This window comes from Populus nigra, chromosome 3 (genome assembly GCF_951802175.1).
Source record: "Populus nigra chromosome 3, ddPopNigr1.1, whole genome shotgun sequence".
In the NCBI taxonomy this organism is placed as follows: Eukaryota; Viridiplantae; Streptophyta; class Magnoliopsida; order Malpighiales; family Salicaceae; genus Populus; species Populus nigra.
Window position 1 is genome coordinate 9537478 of NC_084854.1, and position 17891 is coordinate 9555368.

A 17891-nucleotide genomic window follows, 5' to 3' on the forward strand; every position below is an offset into this window, starting at 1 on the left:
CGTAGTATTTATTTTTAAAACATATAACATTTACACGCATAAACTTTTCATTAGGGACATTTTAGAAATGTGGTTTAACCCGTGTTTTTAAAATTTTATTTTTTAAAAAAAATTAATTTTTTTCATGTTTTTTAATCGTTTTGATGTGCTGATTTCAAAAAATATTTTTAAAAAAATAAAAAAAATTATTTTAATGCATTTCTAAGCTAAATGCATTTTGAACCACAATCACAATCCTAAACAAGTTTAGAGTAACAATTTTTTAAAAATAATAATAAATTCGATAGATCTTCTAATGCAATTTGAATCCTTTATTAATTTTTTATAATATCATTTTAACTTTATTTTAGGATTCAAATTTGAATTGATATATATTTGAAAAATCTAATTATAAAGCTCCATTTAATCTCTCAATTAAATTTAAATATACTATGATGTGAAACATTTTTTTGGCTCCAAAAATTAGTACGGGAATAGTTGTTGTTATGGCTGTCAAACTCGCGAGTTAACTTGTAAAATCGTATGATTTTACGAGTCAACATAGATATAACGTGTGAAATTGGATAAAAACTCGAAAATTAGTAAACTCGGTCAAACTCGGTGAAAATCGGTCAAATTTGATAAACTCGGATCGAGTGTAACAAAATTAGATTTTTGCAATCTTTGCATATTTGTGTCCTAATCTGATAGACAATATCTTTTCATTATTTTGGATCTCTTTCTTTTTCTCTTTTCATCTCCAATTAACTTTAATTTTGCCCCTAAATCCCACTTACAGAAAACCGTCTACATCTTGTTATCAAGCTTTTGGATTTAGCTGGCAATGGTAAATCCACATGTTCATGGGCACCCACCCACCCAGTGCAAGTGCAGTAGTCACCAAAGAAGAATAGATTTGGGATGGGCTTTTTATTGCAGACATGGTATTTGATCATGTATCTTATGATGTGGGATTTGGTGATGCTTATGAATTTGATTTTTAAGGGTATTTTTTTACTTCGTGATAATAGAATAGTAATGGTTGGTGTGGAATGGTGAGTCTTGAGTCGTTAAACCCATGTTTTTTAGATCTTATTATATCAAACAAGTGGCTTTCTCTACCTGCTCTGCTCTGCTCTACTGAAGAGAAAGAGCATCATGTGTTGTTCCTCTCTCCCTCTCTCTTCTCCCGAGCCGGATAGAGGAGGCCAATCTTGTTACCAAAGGCAAAGAAAGAAAGATTTACTGATGTGTTAAATCACCTATTTTTAAAAAATTTCATGCTAATTTGTGCAAATTTTTGCTGGCAGCTGCCTAATCAAGTGTACCAAGTTGCCATTTGCACGGAAAAGAAATGTTCATTGAAGTAATAATTAATTCTTATGCATCACTAGTTTTTTTTCCCTCACACCAAAACTATTACTATTAAGGCACCGTTTGGGAACGCGGCTGCGGCCGCGTTCCCAAAAAATTTGAAATTTTTTTTTTTTGTTAAAATTTAATATGATTTGTACGTTTTGGATCGTTTTGATGTGCTGATATCAAAAATGATTTTTAAAAAATAAAAAAACATCTTTGGCATGCACTTTGGCACGAAAAGTTATTTGAAAAGCACCCGCAACCACACTGCCAAACACACTTTAAGAAAGAAGAAGACCTGCATGCTTCTTCTTCATCTTTTTTTTTTAATTATTATCATTAAAAGATAATAATTATATGGCTATCAACAAAAGAGCCTAGAGTTGGGGCAGTTAAAATAAAGCAGATTACACTGCAATAAAAGATGAGGAAAACTGGAAACTCTTGACTTTTCTAGATGTTTGATTTTTTCTCTCTGAGGTGTGGTTGTTGGAACAAGAACAATAAGGGCCCTGTTTGGTTGGTGTAGAAATAATTAGGCATATATGGTATCTTATTTTTTAAGAGTAAATGTCCAGCTTAAAACAAAATTTTCTCCTAGGAATCATAAAAAAAAATTCCTTATAATTTTATAATTTATTTTTACAATTGAAATTTATTTTATATTTTTCATATTATATTAAAAATATATTTTTAACAAAAGTGGTTATTGTTTTTATTTAACGGTTTGAACAAGTCAAAGGAATGTGCATGCCTCATTTTGCCAGGAAATTGATAACGTGTGGAAGTTTTAAGATGTGTTTGGTATGCCCCCCAGTATTAATAAGAGCTAGACTAGACTAGGCAAATAACTATCTTGGTTTGTGTTCAGAGTGTATTAAATGTACTAGATAATTTATTATATTTTGTGTTTGGTAAATATTGGACAAGATAGAATAACATGCTATAATGACAAGAATACCATTGTTTTGTTTAATTTTTGAAGTGTAGATTTTAATATATATATATATATATATATGAACCTAAAAAATTGATTAATCTTTTTTAATACAATGAATAAATATATATATATATATATATATATTAGAAAATCATTGCAATTTATTCCACTAGATGAGTGTAGATTTTATTTTAAATGATTTTTAATCTAATATGGATTATTCCTACAATCAATGTGTTAGGAGTTTTTAATTTTTAAAAACCTATGTGGTATATTCCACTTGATGTGTGTGGATTTATTTTCAGAATATTTTTAATTCAATGCATATTATTCCTCCATTTGGTTTATTTCACTAGCTGAATTTGAAGTTTCAAATGTTTTTAATTTCTTTTCAAATAGTTTTTAATTTGATGACGATTATTCCTCCATTCATAGCATATGAGGTCTTAAAATATTCTTAAAGTAATGCGGTTTATCCCATTTCATGCATGTGGATCTTTTAAATCAATGTGTATTATTCCTTAATTTATTCGTTGCGTTTAGAGATGTCAAATACTTTTAAATCAATGTAGTTTATTCCACTTAATACGTGTGGATTTCTTCTCAAATGATTTTTAATTTGAACAAGAATGGATTTAGAAGTCACCTTAAAAACAAATTAAGGAGGATTGATTTTGGAAATGAATTCGAAAAAAGTAAGAAAACTTTCTTTTAATAATTTTGTTGTTTGTTTCAAATCATATTTTCTTTTACCAGTTTTATCTCATTTTATTCATTTTCTCATATTCAATGCTTTTTTTTTAATATTTTACTTGGTTCTTGTGCATTGCATGCATATATAGCCCTTGAGATCTTTTACAAACGATGGTATTATGGGTGTGACGGTGTAAGAGTGTCCTAATTTCATCTGGTTTGTGTTAGAGAATAATATAAATCATATCTTGGGACCTCACCTAACAGCTTAAACTTTTAGGTGAGATGGTTCTTTGACATGGTATCAGAGCCTTGATGACAAAGCGGTCATAAGTTCGAATCTTACCATCCCCATTTAATTGATAAAAAATAAGCACAAGGTAATGTGAGCATGTGCAAGTTTCAAGCCCAAAGGGCTTTCACTTGAGGGGATGTGTTAGAGAATAATATAAATCATATCTTGGGACCTCACCTAACAGCTTAAACTTTTAGGTGAGATGGTTCTTTGACAGTTTGTACTTAGTTATACATTAATTTCATGGGGATATCTTGATTATCTAATTATTATGAAAGAGATAAAAAAAAAGAAGAAGTTATCATCTAGTTAGTTTATAGTTATTAGAAAACTCAACTGTCTTTAGAGAGTTTTTAATAAAAGATAGATTATGCTAAAAGAAAGATAAAAATCACCCTAAAATATTATATCTAAAGTAAATTGCAATGATATTTGATTTAATGATAAAAATATTTATCATGCATGCTATTATTTCACCTAAACTAACATGTTTATTGAAGGTAAAAATTTCTATGAAATTGATTTGAATTTAAGTTTGACAACAAAGCTTAATCCTCTCACCATTATGGGGTAAGATTCAAAATAATAATTAACGGTGACTCAAGTTTTTAATTATTTCTTTTAATTACCTAATATATATTAATCTATCATAAATTAATTATTTTACCAAGTATATCCATTATAAATAACCACAAACGTTTCACCCAACTCAATTGATGAAAAACATAAATTCTAAATTAATTACCTGAATTATTAAAGAAAAAAAGTACAAAACCCAACCCGTTTACAAAGAAAAGGAGTAAATCAAGATGTTCGATGGTGATAATGATAGGTTTGGTGGGATGTTGCCATAGGTCTGTGTTTTTGGTGGTTTACAGAAAAAGATTGAATCTGTTAAGATGAAGAGAAGAAGATGAAAAAAAAAATTAGGGATGTTGAAGATGAATGAAAAGAAGATGAAAAGTTTGGGACAAAGAAAAATTAAATCAATGAAGAGAGGGTGATTTTTCTACAGTTATGAATGTTATTAGGGACAAAGGACATCCATAGAAAGTTAATTAATTTCATATGTTGGTTTCTTTATTCTCTGTTTACATTTCTATGGGGGGAGTAATCTAGGTATAGAATTAGCAAAAGCAATGAAATTAAATGGTTGAGATTTTATCATATCAAAAGTAATCAACGACCTATATAATTTTAGTTTTAAATTAAGATTTAAATAATTATTTTTTTTAATTAGTAACAGATAATCCGTTGTAAAGTTTATAGTGCCTTTAGTACTGAATTTAGTAACGGAATTATCTGTTACTAAATTTAGATGCTAATAATCTCTGTTTTTAGTAGTGTAAATTTTGTTTTTAGTAGTGTAAATTTGCATGCCATTGTAAGACCTGCAACGACATCTAAATCATCAAGTTGCTCAGCAACTCAGTCAAATTCTACTTGAAATTATTTGCTTCCATCTAACATGCTTGTGATAAAAGGCTATAGCTTGATGTGCAGGAAAATGTCGTGTTTGTACCTACTAAGGTAGAGCCCCTGATAGGATTCCATCTAGATATAGAAAAATTGATGATTATTGAACCACCACTACACTTAAAAAAAGGATAACATGTCTCTGATAAGTTATGCACAGCGACAGAAAATGCACCCTTCAGAGGACAATTCTACAGGCTTAGCCTTGAATTTTCGAGGAAGGATATTCAGCGCATCTACCAGGAGAGCTCTCCTGATAACTTATTTGGAAGTATAGTTTGAAATATAGTTTTAGTTATTTTTTAAAGTTTTTTTTATTTTGAAAAATATTAAAATAATATTTTTTATTTTTTAAAAATTATTTTTGATATTAGTGTATTAAAATGATCTAAAAATTAACATTAAAAAAATATTAATTTAAAGCAAAAACAAAATAAAAAAAATTCAAATTTTTTCAAAAATATTTTTAAAACGGAATGAAGCATCCAAATCCAATTTCAAAATTCAGCCATTAAACAGGTAACCAAAGTTGCATTTTAGGTAGGACATCCACAACTTTCTCTACAAACCAGGATGACAAAGAAAGCATACCATTTGTCTATTACTGTTGTGTTGTTGATTGTAAAATCACAATCCTTAACCACCAAAATGACAATCAACTTATGATCACTGAAGATTGAAGTCTAGCATTTGAATTGTTTTGCGGTATAAGTATATTTATATAAAAAAAAATCATAAGCTCGTGTTATGTATAGGATATTTATAAATATAATAATAATTATTTTTAAAGTGTATTTTATTTAAAAATATATCAAAATAATATTTTTATTTTTTAAAAAATATTTTTGACATCAGCATGTTAAAAAATTTTAAACATAAAAAAAATTATTTTTTTTAAGAAATTCTGTTTGAAATGCAATTTCAAATGAACTCTTATGGTTTGTATTTGAGGTGTGTGTATTTAAAAAAAGAGTAATGCTGTATTTAAATCATGGTTTGTATTTCAAATAGGAAAAAAAATCCTAGTCATGAAGTAGCTGTGAATTCCTCAATGCCCTGATTGCCATAAGCATAATATATACAACAAGGACATCATATGTTAACTTTCAATCAGCATTGGTGAATGGATGGTGGCTCACCATTATTCATGTACAGCTGGTTATTGTGGGCTACATTGTGTTAGTATTTGTACCACTGTTCACTGAGGTAGGATTGCCACCGTTTTGATCCCAGACAACAACTTCAGCTCCTTCATCGGAAGTCACTTCATGCACATAGGCAGTATCAGGTGAAGCTCGGTTTCTTTCCGGAGTGTTAGGGGCAACGGTATCTGCATTGGAGGCAATAAAATTTGTACCACTATTCCACGAGGTAAGATTGTTATGGTTTTGATTTTCTCCAACATCTTCGGCTCCTTCATTGGAAGTCATTTCATGCACGTTGCCAGTCTCAGGTGAGGCTCCAATACTTTCAGGACCTGTGACAGGGTGAACTCTAGATTCAGTTCGCCTAAGATGATGGACGGAGGGATCTTTCTGGTCAAAACGCTTTGCTACCTCAAGAATTCTCAGCCACATGGATTGTTCTTCATTCATTGTGTTTGAAGCAGGATAATTTGAGCGAAGGAACCTGATGATATATATCAGGAGCGAAGATATGGAAGCAACTCCAGAGATAAGGAAGAGGCCCGCGAAGCTAGACAATCTTAGACCACCTGAAGAGGTTTCAGCTCCTTGATCTTCACAGGTGATTTCCCTACCAAAGCTTTTCGTCTTAATTTCTTCCATTTTATCATGATCTTCAGTGACATTCAAGATTGCTCTTGAGAAATGAGAGACTAGTGGGGAGTTAAGTGGGAAGGCCTATAATGAAAAAAAAGAAGAAGAAAATAGATCGAGCTGATTAGAAAGTTTACTCACTGCTTAAGTTCTGTAATAGTTATATACATGCTTAACAATGGCTAATCACTTTTGCCTTAATTATAAGTAGCCTGATAATCATGGAGTTCTACTTAAAACCTAAGAACTTCAGAAAGAGAGAGAGAGAGAGAAAGAGAGAGAGAGAGAGAGAGAGAGTCACTCACAAAGCCAAATCCATCGGTTTGATAGGTTGGTCCTACCATTTGAAATTTAGAGCAGCGGTTCTTGCCGTCAAGGAAGCGTCTAACGTAGGGAATTTCATCAAAGATAGCAGCCACACTACCATTAGACAACGCATCGTGATACTCCTCTGGATTGCTATATTCCCTCAACATCGTGTCATTGAAAAGTAATTCTTTTTTAAGGAAATCTTTCACAAAAGAATCTTTCTGGTGTCCAACAAAGTAATTATTCCTCTTGATCTCTTTGACATCAACAAATGCGGGATGCATCCGCTGTACTGTTAGCATTGAGGCTAAGCTAGCAGTGTAACTCTGAGATATAATAAGTACCACAAATATCCATATGATCAAGACAAATCTTGTCAGGTTGTTCTCTGGCCTCTCTCCTATTACGGCAAAAAAAAAAAATTGATTCATGCTCATACATTAGAATTTCATTTTAGTTGCGCTTGTAATCAATTATGAAAAGAAAGTAAAGAAGACAAAAACACGTAAGTTAGAGAAGTTAATTACTATGTGCAAAGACCAGTGTTGAGAAGGAGAACCAGATAACTGTGCCCAGTTGTTGCTCTGGTGTTCCCCTAAACTCTCTGTTTGTACGGTGTTCGAGCACCCATACCACTAAACCTGTGACAAAGAAGGCTAGTCCAGTTACTAACCAAAGTTTCGGGCTTAGTGGCTTCAAGAAAATCCACATGTTATCTCTCTCATCGCGTTTCATCAAAACCACCATTGTTACGCCTGATTCCGAGTAAGGCAAGGTGAAATCTACGTATGATGAGCGATAAGCCACTATCGTTGTATCTCCAACCACTGCATCAAATTCCTGCAAGACAAACAAGACAAGGTCACTCTTTTTATGAACTTTTAAGCTTTTTACTACAGCAAATTAAAATAGAAAAATGGATTTTAAGTAGCATAACACGGACCTGAAGTTTGATTTGCCGAAGAAGATCATCGTAAGTCCCGGCACTCTCCCTACTACTTTTTTTCATAAAGGGTATGAATTCATACGGAAGGGGAAATGGTAATATATCATGCACTGCAAAGAAAACCTCTGCAGAGAAGCCTGAAACAATAGTCTCATTGGTCTGCTGATGCCATTTGACTTCTATAAATTCGCTAAAACCGCTTCTCACTGGAACCCCAATCCTCAATTTCTTCGGCTGTTGTATTGCGCCTCCTGGCCAAATTGGTTGCTTCAGTTTGGTTTTGGAATTTGAGTGTGATATTTTACTACTGCCATCCAAGCTCTGAGAAAGTCTTCCTTTTTCTGTCCAATATCCGATAACCCTCTCTGATCTCCCCACCACATTGAATATTTCAAAGGCGAAAGGTGCCATCTCACCCTTAACCAACTGGAACTTTCCGCTCAAGCCATCAAATGTAGTGTTTAATATGGACTTCAGGAGTCTTGGCCCCATTTCTGAGATTCCCAAAGCCGCAAGATCAACTGACCTGTTGCTTGCGTTTTGTTTTAAGAACCTAGAATGCACAATGCCAGCCCTCTCCACTGCCATTGCTATCGCCCAAACTGTATCATATGCCCATAAACCAAAGAGGTTTTCAGAGTTGAAATTCTTTTTCCATCTTGATTTGAAACCTTCAAGTTCTATTGATTTTGGTACATATGGCTTTACACCTAATACACCTTCCATAGAATCCATTACTTTTGCGTCCACAGGATCTAATAAGGTGGACAATCCTGTTGTCACGAGCCATGCATACCCTACACTCATCATTCCTGCGCTTTCGGCGAGTAAGAATAGTCTGGATCCCATGGAGGCTGTCATGTGCACCAGAAACACGCTTTCCTGCATTTTCTTTATTTTGTGGAGCTCGTTCATGATTTCTGTATCATCGGAAGACGATGGAATGCAACTTTCATAGGGAACTCGAGTACGAATCGCGTGCAAGGCATTTAGCAAATATGGAACCAAAGCAATGCCATATTCTGTGCCTTCATAGATTAGAACAATTTCCCTCCAACCATAAGTTTCGACAATGCTGGCAATGGCTTTCACTTGAGAGGAATCACTTTGAGCTGTCCGGATAAAGTAATTGCTTTGAACTGGAGTGAGAGCAGGACTAGTAGCTGAAAAAGAGAGAATCGGCATTTGTGTCTTGGCTCCAAGCTCTATCACAAACTTGGCTTCTGATGATCTTTGAGGCCCTATGATTGCTTCAACTTCTTCATTTTTCATTAAATCCAGTGCTGCATTTTGTAAAGTCAGTTTTTTAATTAAAATATGATATATTTTAAATTGTAAAAATGAACGTTGTTTCTAGCGATAGCATGGCATGATATTAAGTGTGGGCATGATTCGACAAAACATTTTTCAATTTTTTTTTTTAAAAAAAAGTTATGGCAATTTTACTGTGAATGGTAATGTGGATACAAACGAATTTAAATGTGGATATTAATAGGGATAACACTGTTTTTACCCTTAATCTATCAGAAATTAGGTTGTGCTGGAGAGCCACTGTGGTTTTTTCGTTTCACCATGGCTATTCTGACTTTTCTGTCTGACACCAAATTTCTCCATAAAGATTATTAGTGACATAAAATAATAAGAAATTTTAGTTATCTCAGGAGAGATATATTAAAAAAAATATAAGATAGATATTTAAGTATCTCAAATACACTTGTAGTTTTAGTCTATGTTTTAAACTATGTTTTAAAAATTATAAACTTGTTCTAGATGGATACACAAATTTATGTATAACTAGTGATGTTGATTTTAAAAAGTTCATATCGGAATACTTAATGAACTTGACCTAATAGTTGAATTATCCATGACTTTTGCATAGAAGCAGTTTCATAGCAATCAATATTGTAAAAATATGAACTTGGCCTAATAGTTGAATTATTCACGACAGAGATTGAATACATTACTCTTATTGAAAATAACAAATATTTGTTAAGGATAAAAAATTTTTTATATGAATTTGGCCTGATGTAAAAGAAATTTGAATTGCATTGTGACATCCAAAATTTAATTCATTTTAGTGAGCATCGTACTATCAATTCTTGATCAAAGCATATTAAAATTAGATATCAATGGATTCAAAATGGTATGAAAATAAAGTCTTTAATTGTTGAAAATATCCATATCAATAACAATATATAAAAAATGATAATCAAGCTTCTTCTATGAGAAAAGTTTGAGTTATGTAGAAGATAAACAGGCTTGGCAGAGCCCATCAAATTAAAACTTTCAAGCTGATTGCCGATAAAAAAAACTCCACACATGATGCACACACATGATGCATGAAGAGAAGATTTGTTAAGATCTCACACCACCACCACACATTCAAATTAAAACTAAATAATTAATTAATTATGAATCAATAATTTTTATGCACATGTATGAGTAAACATAGAAAATTAAAGTATAGCTAGTGATGTTGATTTCTATTCACTTTTTCTCTTTAATCTTTGTATTCCAAGAATAAGTCAATCCCTTTGATTTGAATAAGAATGAATACTTTGTAATTCTATTATATGTTGAGTTGATAGTGAAAGTTTTGAGATATAATGAGATTTTTTTGACATATCTCGAGTATTCAAAGTAATTAAAAACTTTGGTGTTGATTTATGTAATTGATTATTTAATGTTGTTGATTGATGAATCTTATTTTAATTATAAAATGACAGAAAAGAAGTAGGATTTTTGGATGGTGAATTTTCTCAACAAACTCATTGTGCAACGTAGGCAATGAATTTGGTTAATTTTGTATTACTACTCATTTTCAGATAAAATACATCATGTGGAGAGTTTTTTTAAAATTTTTAAAATAAAAATAAGTAAACCATCAAATAAATTGTAGAATCACACTAAAAAAATCCGATAAACTAGACATAAAACCCTTCTTGATATAGTGAAAAAAAACGATTGAAAATGTAAAAACAATTAATTCTAGATATTTTTTTATAAATTCAATTGCAATATCAATCACATCATCAAATATATATTAAATATGAGATTATTGAAAATATATAAATAACAATAAAAAGGAAAAAAATCATTCAAAAAAATACCATCAATTCTAGTGCGTTTTAGGTAGAACACAAGACAAAAGTGCGTTTAAAATCAATAAAGCATCGGAATACTTGCTGTAATGATCTTTACATATACAGTGCGTTTTAGGTAGAACACAAGACAAAAGTGGCCAGTACTGGCCACTTCTCTCTTTGTCGTGTGATCATGTGTTCGATTTCGTGTGTGAATATTCAGGGAAGTGGTACCTGCAGATGCTGCTGTCACGACATCCCCTTTGGAATCCCTGGTGACGAGAGAGATTCTAGTTCGATAATCAGCATTCCTAGCATAAAAATCAGTTTCTGCAGCAGATATGCAGCTCTCTGCCGTTTTTCCGACTGCTGAGTTCATATCAAGAACCACTCCTACTCGTATAATCACCTTCCCCATTATCACCTGCTCACTCCACAGAATAACCAAGAGAAAGCAAAGAAAACAGAAGAAGCTTTTCTGCTTTGCCATTCTCATGAAGATTGTTGTTGATGGCAACTATGCGTATGCTTAGTATTTGTGGAGCCATTAGCAAATTTTAGCCAGCTCATATTTGGACGTGCTTGTCACGACCACGTTGTGTAATTGTCAATGTTTCTCGCGCGGTAGTGACTCCACAAAATAAAATATTATTTTAATAAATAGTGCTTTTTAAGGAGGAATGGAATAAAACCTCCTCCACTATTAATTTATAGTTAATACCAAGGGAGGCAAATTAAATTGACCATGCGTGTTTATTTTGAGATTTATTGGTACAATTTATAATTTCTTTTTTCTTTTATTTTCTTTCTTCAAAAAAACTATTAATTTAAAAATCATTTTAAAAACCATATGTGAATATATCATGATAACATAATTGCAAATAGCGACGCAACAATATCATTTTTCACTTAATCATTATTATTGTTCATTTTTATTAAGAAATTATGTTTATTTTGAGATTTATTTGTACAATATATACTTTCTTTTTCCTCTACTGTATGTATTTCGAAGAAGTCACACTTTCCGACTGTGATATTTGAAAAGGTTGTTTTCGTCCATATGGTAGCGGCAGGGAAGATGCATCTTGCAGTTGTCAGGTCAAAATGGGCACCGCATGTACGTACCTGTGTTAAGAACAAAAACCATTATAGACGGTGTCGACGTTTCTTTTTGTGGTGCAAAATATTTTAACATGTATTTCTTTTTTAGAAAATATATAACGTCGATATAATTATAAAATAAAAATTAAGTTTATGGCATATCTATAACCACGACATGAGATACAAGAATTAGCTGTAATATTTTGATTGTAAGTACTCAGACTTAATCAACCATTGCGGACCATTCTGAAGTCGACTCGGGCACAAACTCATCTTAAATTTGGTTATAAGGCACATAACATGAGATTTTTGTTTCATGCCCAAATCTCAACCATACAAATTTTATAATTTTTTTTTAAAATGAAAAACCAGAAATATGCAAAAGAAAAGAAAATTTATCCTATTTCACAAACTTTAACTATTTTCATATAATTTAAATCTTAAATCTTGCTTGCTAGATTTTGACTAGAGTCTATTGCTCTAAATTGTAAATGAAAATCTCAACAAAATTAAAATATTTGTTATAAATAATGTTTGAAGTTTTGGAAAATTTTAATTTATCGTTCTAACTTCAAATGGGCCCCAACACCGTTAGGGTATAAGTTACAATGTGTATTTTTGAAAATCATGATTCACTTACTGATTTTAAAAGAAACAAAAATCATTTTAGTAAATCACTATTAATCATTTTAACTATTGACGCAAACACTAAAAAAACTTAACAAATACTAGGAAAATAAATTTTTTAGAAAGATATAACTTGTTTTTAGAGCTTAGCTCTGATACCAACTGATGCGAACCTCATGATTATGTGGTTATGCAACTCACAATTAAGATTAAGATCTCATCTCAGAAAGCGGAAAGAGGTCTAATAGGAGTGTGACACAATAAAAATATATCTCAATGCACCAGCACTATTGAAATGAAGTCGAATGACACCACAAAACTAGTTAATCTTTGATAAGACAGATTGAGTTCATTTAATAACAAAAAAAATACAAGAATCTCTCTCACACTTTAAATTGAAAAGTTCATAAGTGTTATTCATCAAAGGTTTTGGAATTTAGGCTTTACGTATGTTTAAATAGTTTTGAAAAATTAACCTTAATTGATCCACCCTTATGGGCTGAATTGATCCATTTACAAAAACTGACCCAAAACTTTTACTAGTAAGCTCAAACCCTAATCCTAACAAGTCTTGGATCCTAACTAAAAAAAAAAAGTATTAATTAAGCCTAAACAAGCATTGAGTTATAGCTAATAATAATAAAAAAAATTAAAGTCCATAAGTTTAAATCTTGTTTCGTCGTGAGAAGAGAAGAAAAAAAGAAAACATTATAAGTCTAATACAAGACTTATTTATAGCATATAATGTTGCCCAATAATTCTAAGAGCTAGATGAGAAGTTGTCGCCCCTTTAGTTTCCAAGTTAGAATAGAATTCTGATCTCAATCTTGTATTTATCCTTCTTTTGGAAGGAAAAGGATGCTGTCTTTACTGCTCCTTTTTGCCACCACTTGTGTTTCCTAAATCAGCTTGGATTTCTTTGTTTTCTTTACTGTGTTTTCTCCTCACTTGACAAGGAAAATATAATAAATCATAATATTTAAAGGAAATAATTAATGTTCCTACACATAATAGAAAATCAAAAACTAGTTAGAAATTTACAAAACACATGGAAACATCACAGAACAAGGCTAGCCAAAACTGATATAAAATTAGCAGCCTTGTTGTCGAAATTTCATGACCTAAATAAGGATGGATTGGATCCCTCTTGCACATGAATTAAATGTAATAAAGCTCATATAGATGCTTCAAAGGATCCCCAAGTTCAGCCTTTGTTGAAACTTGTATAACCAATTCATTCAATGTTTCTTTCAATGCTTTCACTTTGGAATGTGTAATGGGTCATTAGTGTTCGTAGGCTAATTCACATCAGTAATTCTTAATTAACTCAAAGTTGAAGGATAAAACTGAAAAAAAAAGTTAATTAGGTTTTATTGTTCATTTTTATGATATAATTGCAAATAGCGACGCAACAATATCATTTTTCACTTAATCATTTTTATTGTTCATTTTTATTAAACAATAAGAAATATCTTCTAACTAAATTATGTTTATTTTGAGATTTATTTGTACAATATATACTTTCTTTTCCTCTACTGTATGTATTTTGAAAAAGTCACACTTTCCGACTGTGATATTTGAAAAGGCAGTGAAAAGTTTGACTTTTATTAAATTGTATTCTTCTAAACAGCGAGACCGGTAAATAGCTTGTGATTGTGAATTTCGTCCATACGATTCATAGAATCAAACATGCAGAGAGGAAAAGGTTGTTTTCGTCCATATGGTAGCGGCAGGGAAGATGCATCTTTCAGTTGTCAGGTCAAAATGGGCACCGCACGTGCCTGTGTTAAAAACAAAAACCAAGAAAAGGATATTTAAGTATTAAAATAACTACTTTTTTTCTTTTTCCTTTTTAGTGGCCATCCTTTTTTTCTCTGTCTCTTTTTTTTTTATCTAATAAAAAAACCCTCTTCCCCCACACTCCTACTGTTCCGTTTGTATCCTAAAAAAATTAGGAGTCATTTATAAAGTAAACAATATATATTTAAGTATTAAAATAAAAGAATGAAAAATATTCTTGCATATAATCTTCAAATTTTGATTTTGAACGTACTAAAGTTAATTTGCTCAAATAAAGATCTTTTTCATATGAAAAAATAATTGTTATGTCGGTTTAGATGTTTAGGAAGTAAGTTGGATTTGTTTTTTCATAAAATTCATCTAATAGTAGAATTTATGGGTTATCTTAGAAAAATCATATCTCTCTCGTATGTGCTATTTTTTATTACCATTTGGCAGGTTGATAGGTCTTTAAGTCAGGAATCCAAAAAAATTGAGTTTGCATCAAATGAACTTCACTAACTTAAAATATTCAAGTCAGAATGGTCGAAGATAAAAAATGGCAAAATACGAGACTTGTCTTTGAAGGCAATGATTTCCATGCTCTTTCTTTTTCTTTTTCTTGCCATATATGTATAGAAATACATGGATGTTAGCTTAGCTTTTTAATGTTACTGGAATCACTTCGTTTCGACCTTTATAGCTCAAGTTCTGAGTAAAATATCGATCGAATGTTAAATCTACCAATATTCGACACGGGTTGGTACATGGTTTGAATTTTATCTTCAAATTACTTCTTTTCAAATATTACATCCAAAAGTACATTCAAAACATAAAACAAAGAATATCAAGTCATTTTATATATAAAACATGAGCAAAATACTAGATAAATATGGATAAAATTAACGAATAATATAATTGCATCAATGAGTTAAATGTAATATAGAGTACCAATAAACATAGATAAATGGATAAAAATGGTGAGCTTGGCCTGGAATTCAAAAAAAAAGAGAGATGATAGATATAATAATGATGAAAATAAAAAGAAGGATTCTTATTAAAAAAGTGTTGAAATGATTTAGAAGTGAAATATTATTTTGTAATAAAATTAACATCGTATAATTAAAATATTTGTTGGTGATTTATATTAATGCATTATATTTTTTTTTTATATTTTTCAAGTATTTATTGTTATGGTCGTTAATGTGGTCAACTATTGGCTTGAATACACTTGGTGGTGGTGGTACTCCGTTGTTATATACTTTGGTTGCCTAGGAGATTCTAATAAATAACCTAAAAGAATAGTGAAACGTTAAAAGATCAACTGATAAAAAAATAGGAGATTGTATTAAATTGCATAGTTTTAAAATCAGGTTCAGCCTAGTGGGTCGATCAGGGACTAGCTAACTCGGGGTTGGAATCAGGCCAGGTTAATGAAAAAACTGGCCAGGGATTTGGCCCGACAAAACCCGGTCAACCCGAGTAAACCCAGCTGAGACCCGGCTGTTTATATATATATAATAACGTCATTTTTTTGCTTTAGCTTTTTACTATCAATTAACCAAACCGTTTGCATTGCAACATGAAGACAGAATCACAATTCACAGAATTAGAAACCCTAATCTCTTCAATCTTCAAAGTTCATAGCAATATCAGTTGCAAATGAATTTAAGCCACGCGCAAGCCATATCAGGTAAGTCTCCGTCTCTCTTTTGGTTAGAATAACAAGAAGAGGCCCTCAACAAATTATAAATTTATTTTTGTAAGGTGTTTGTTTCTTTTCTTGTTTGGCTCTCTTCAGTTAAGATCTGCAAATCAATGTCAGATGAAGTTGTTGTTACTTATTTCTCTTTAGTTTTTTTGTTTATGAAAGCACTGGTTTGATATAAGATAGTTTTTTGTTTCGCTTCAGTTTTCTTCTCTCTTAGATTTCTATTCTTCACTGGTTTCGTTTCTCTTCATAGATGTAAGATATGTTGTTTAATTCATTGGCTTTTTGTTTATGTAAGATATATTTTTGTTCTTTGCCCTGTTTATATGTCAATCATTTTCTGTTCCTTGCCTGCGTTTTGCTTGAATCTAGGCTCTGTTTCTTGCCTTGTTTTTGTTCATGTTAACAACAGATTGAGAGAATCTAATCATCTATAATTATAATCAGTAGATGATTAGATCCAGGTGGGTTTAATCAATGAAAACCAAGTAATAAAATTGATGTGATTGTAGATGCCTAATTGACAAGAAAAAATGCATCATCAACTGCGTATAATATTGATTAGAAAGGTAGGCAAAGAGTGGTAGATGGATGGGTGGATAGATAGAAAGAAAGAAGAATTACGATGATTAAGATTAGCAGTAATAAAAAAAAATTGAGGTTAATAGTAGGAGTAATTAATGGGGAGAGTGAGGGATGGAAAAAAAATTAGAGAACTTGGTATCGAGCATGAGCATGACAACAAAGAGGATATCAACAAAGAGGATGTGGGTGTTTTGCATAGCAATCCTGAGATTGTTCAAGGTCTCTTGGTGGTACTCGTGGGTAACATGGATAGCAGGTGATTGATTAAGGACAATTATAAAATGCATCACTTATACATTGAGTAAAAGACATTGCTTTGTAATCTTGCCATGTTAGTATTCCTTAAGGGCTGTTGCTAACCAAAATTCTTATTTTATTGTTAATTAGGTGAATATAATATTATAAATTATGTTTGATTTGTTTTTAATATAGGTTTTTAAAATGTTGCTAGTTAGGTGTTTTCTATGGATGTTGTATTGAATTTTTTTTTTGTTCATCCGGGTAAACTTATCTAACCCATAACCTGATTATTATAACAGGTCGATTACTGAGTTGAGTTTAAAAACTATATAAAATTGTTTTATTTAAGAAAATATATTTTCAAAAAATTTCTCTGGCAGCAAGATCGATAAATAACAATTGTGATTTTGCGTTGCGATTCAACCGTTTTCGTCCATACGATTCATAGAGTCAAACATGGAGAGAGGAATAGGTTGTTTTCGTCCATATGGTAGCGGCAGGGAAGATGCATCTTGCAGTTGTCAGGTCAAAATGGGCACCGCATGTACGTACCTGTGTTAAGAACAAAAACCATTATAGACGGTGTCGACGTTTCTTTTTGTGGTGCAAAATATTTTAACATGTATTTCTTTTTTAGAAAATATATAACGTCGATATAATTATAAAATAAAAATTAAGTTTATGGCATATCTATAACCACGACATGAGATACAAGAATTAGCTGTAATATTTTGATTGTAAGTACTCAGACTTAATCAACCATTGCGGACCATTCTGAAGTCGACTCGGGCACAAACTCATCTTAAATTTGGTTATAAGGCACATAACATGAGATTTTTGTTTCATGCCCAAATCTCAACCATACAAATTTTATAATTTTTTTTTAAAATGAAAAACCAGAAATATGCAAAAGAAAAGAAAATTTATCCTATTTCACAAACTTTAACTATTTTCATATAATTTATTCCCTTTCTTGGAATTTAAGTACAT

At 31.3% G+C, this 17891-nt stretch overlaps 1 protein-coding gene across 1 annotated transcript; it reads right to left on the reverse strand.

Moving 5' to 3' along the window:
- Positions 1-5776: 5776 nt before the first annotated feature.
- On the reverse strand, positions 5777-11406 carry LOC133688245 (glutamate receptor 2.8-like). The gene is made up of 5 exons (XM_062107670.1): positions 11093-11406; positions 7773-9058; positions 7357-7669; positions 6826-7229; positions 5777-6604 (listed from the first exon to the last, which is right to left on the reverse strand). The coding sequence occupies exons 1-5, from the start codon at positions 11352-11354 to the stop codon at positions 5912-5914; spliced, it is 2958 nt and encodes a 985-aa protein (XP_061963654.1). The 5' UTR covers positions 11355-11406; the 3' UTR covers positions 5777-5911.
- Positions 11407-17891: the final 6485 nt, after the last annotated feature.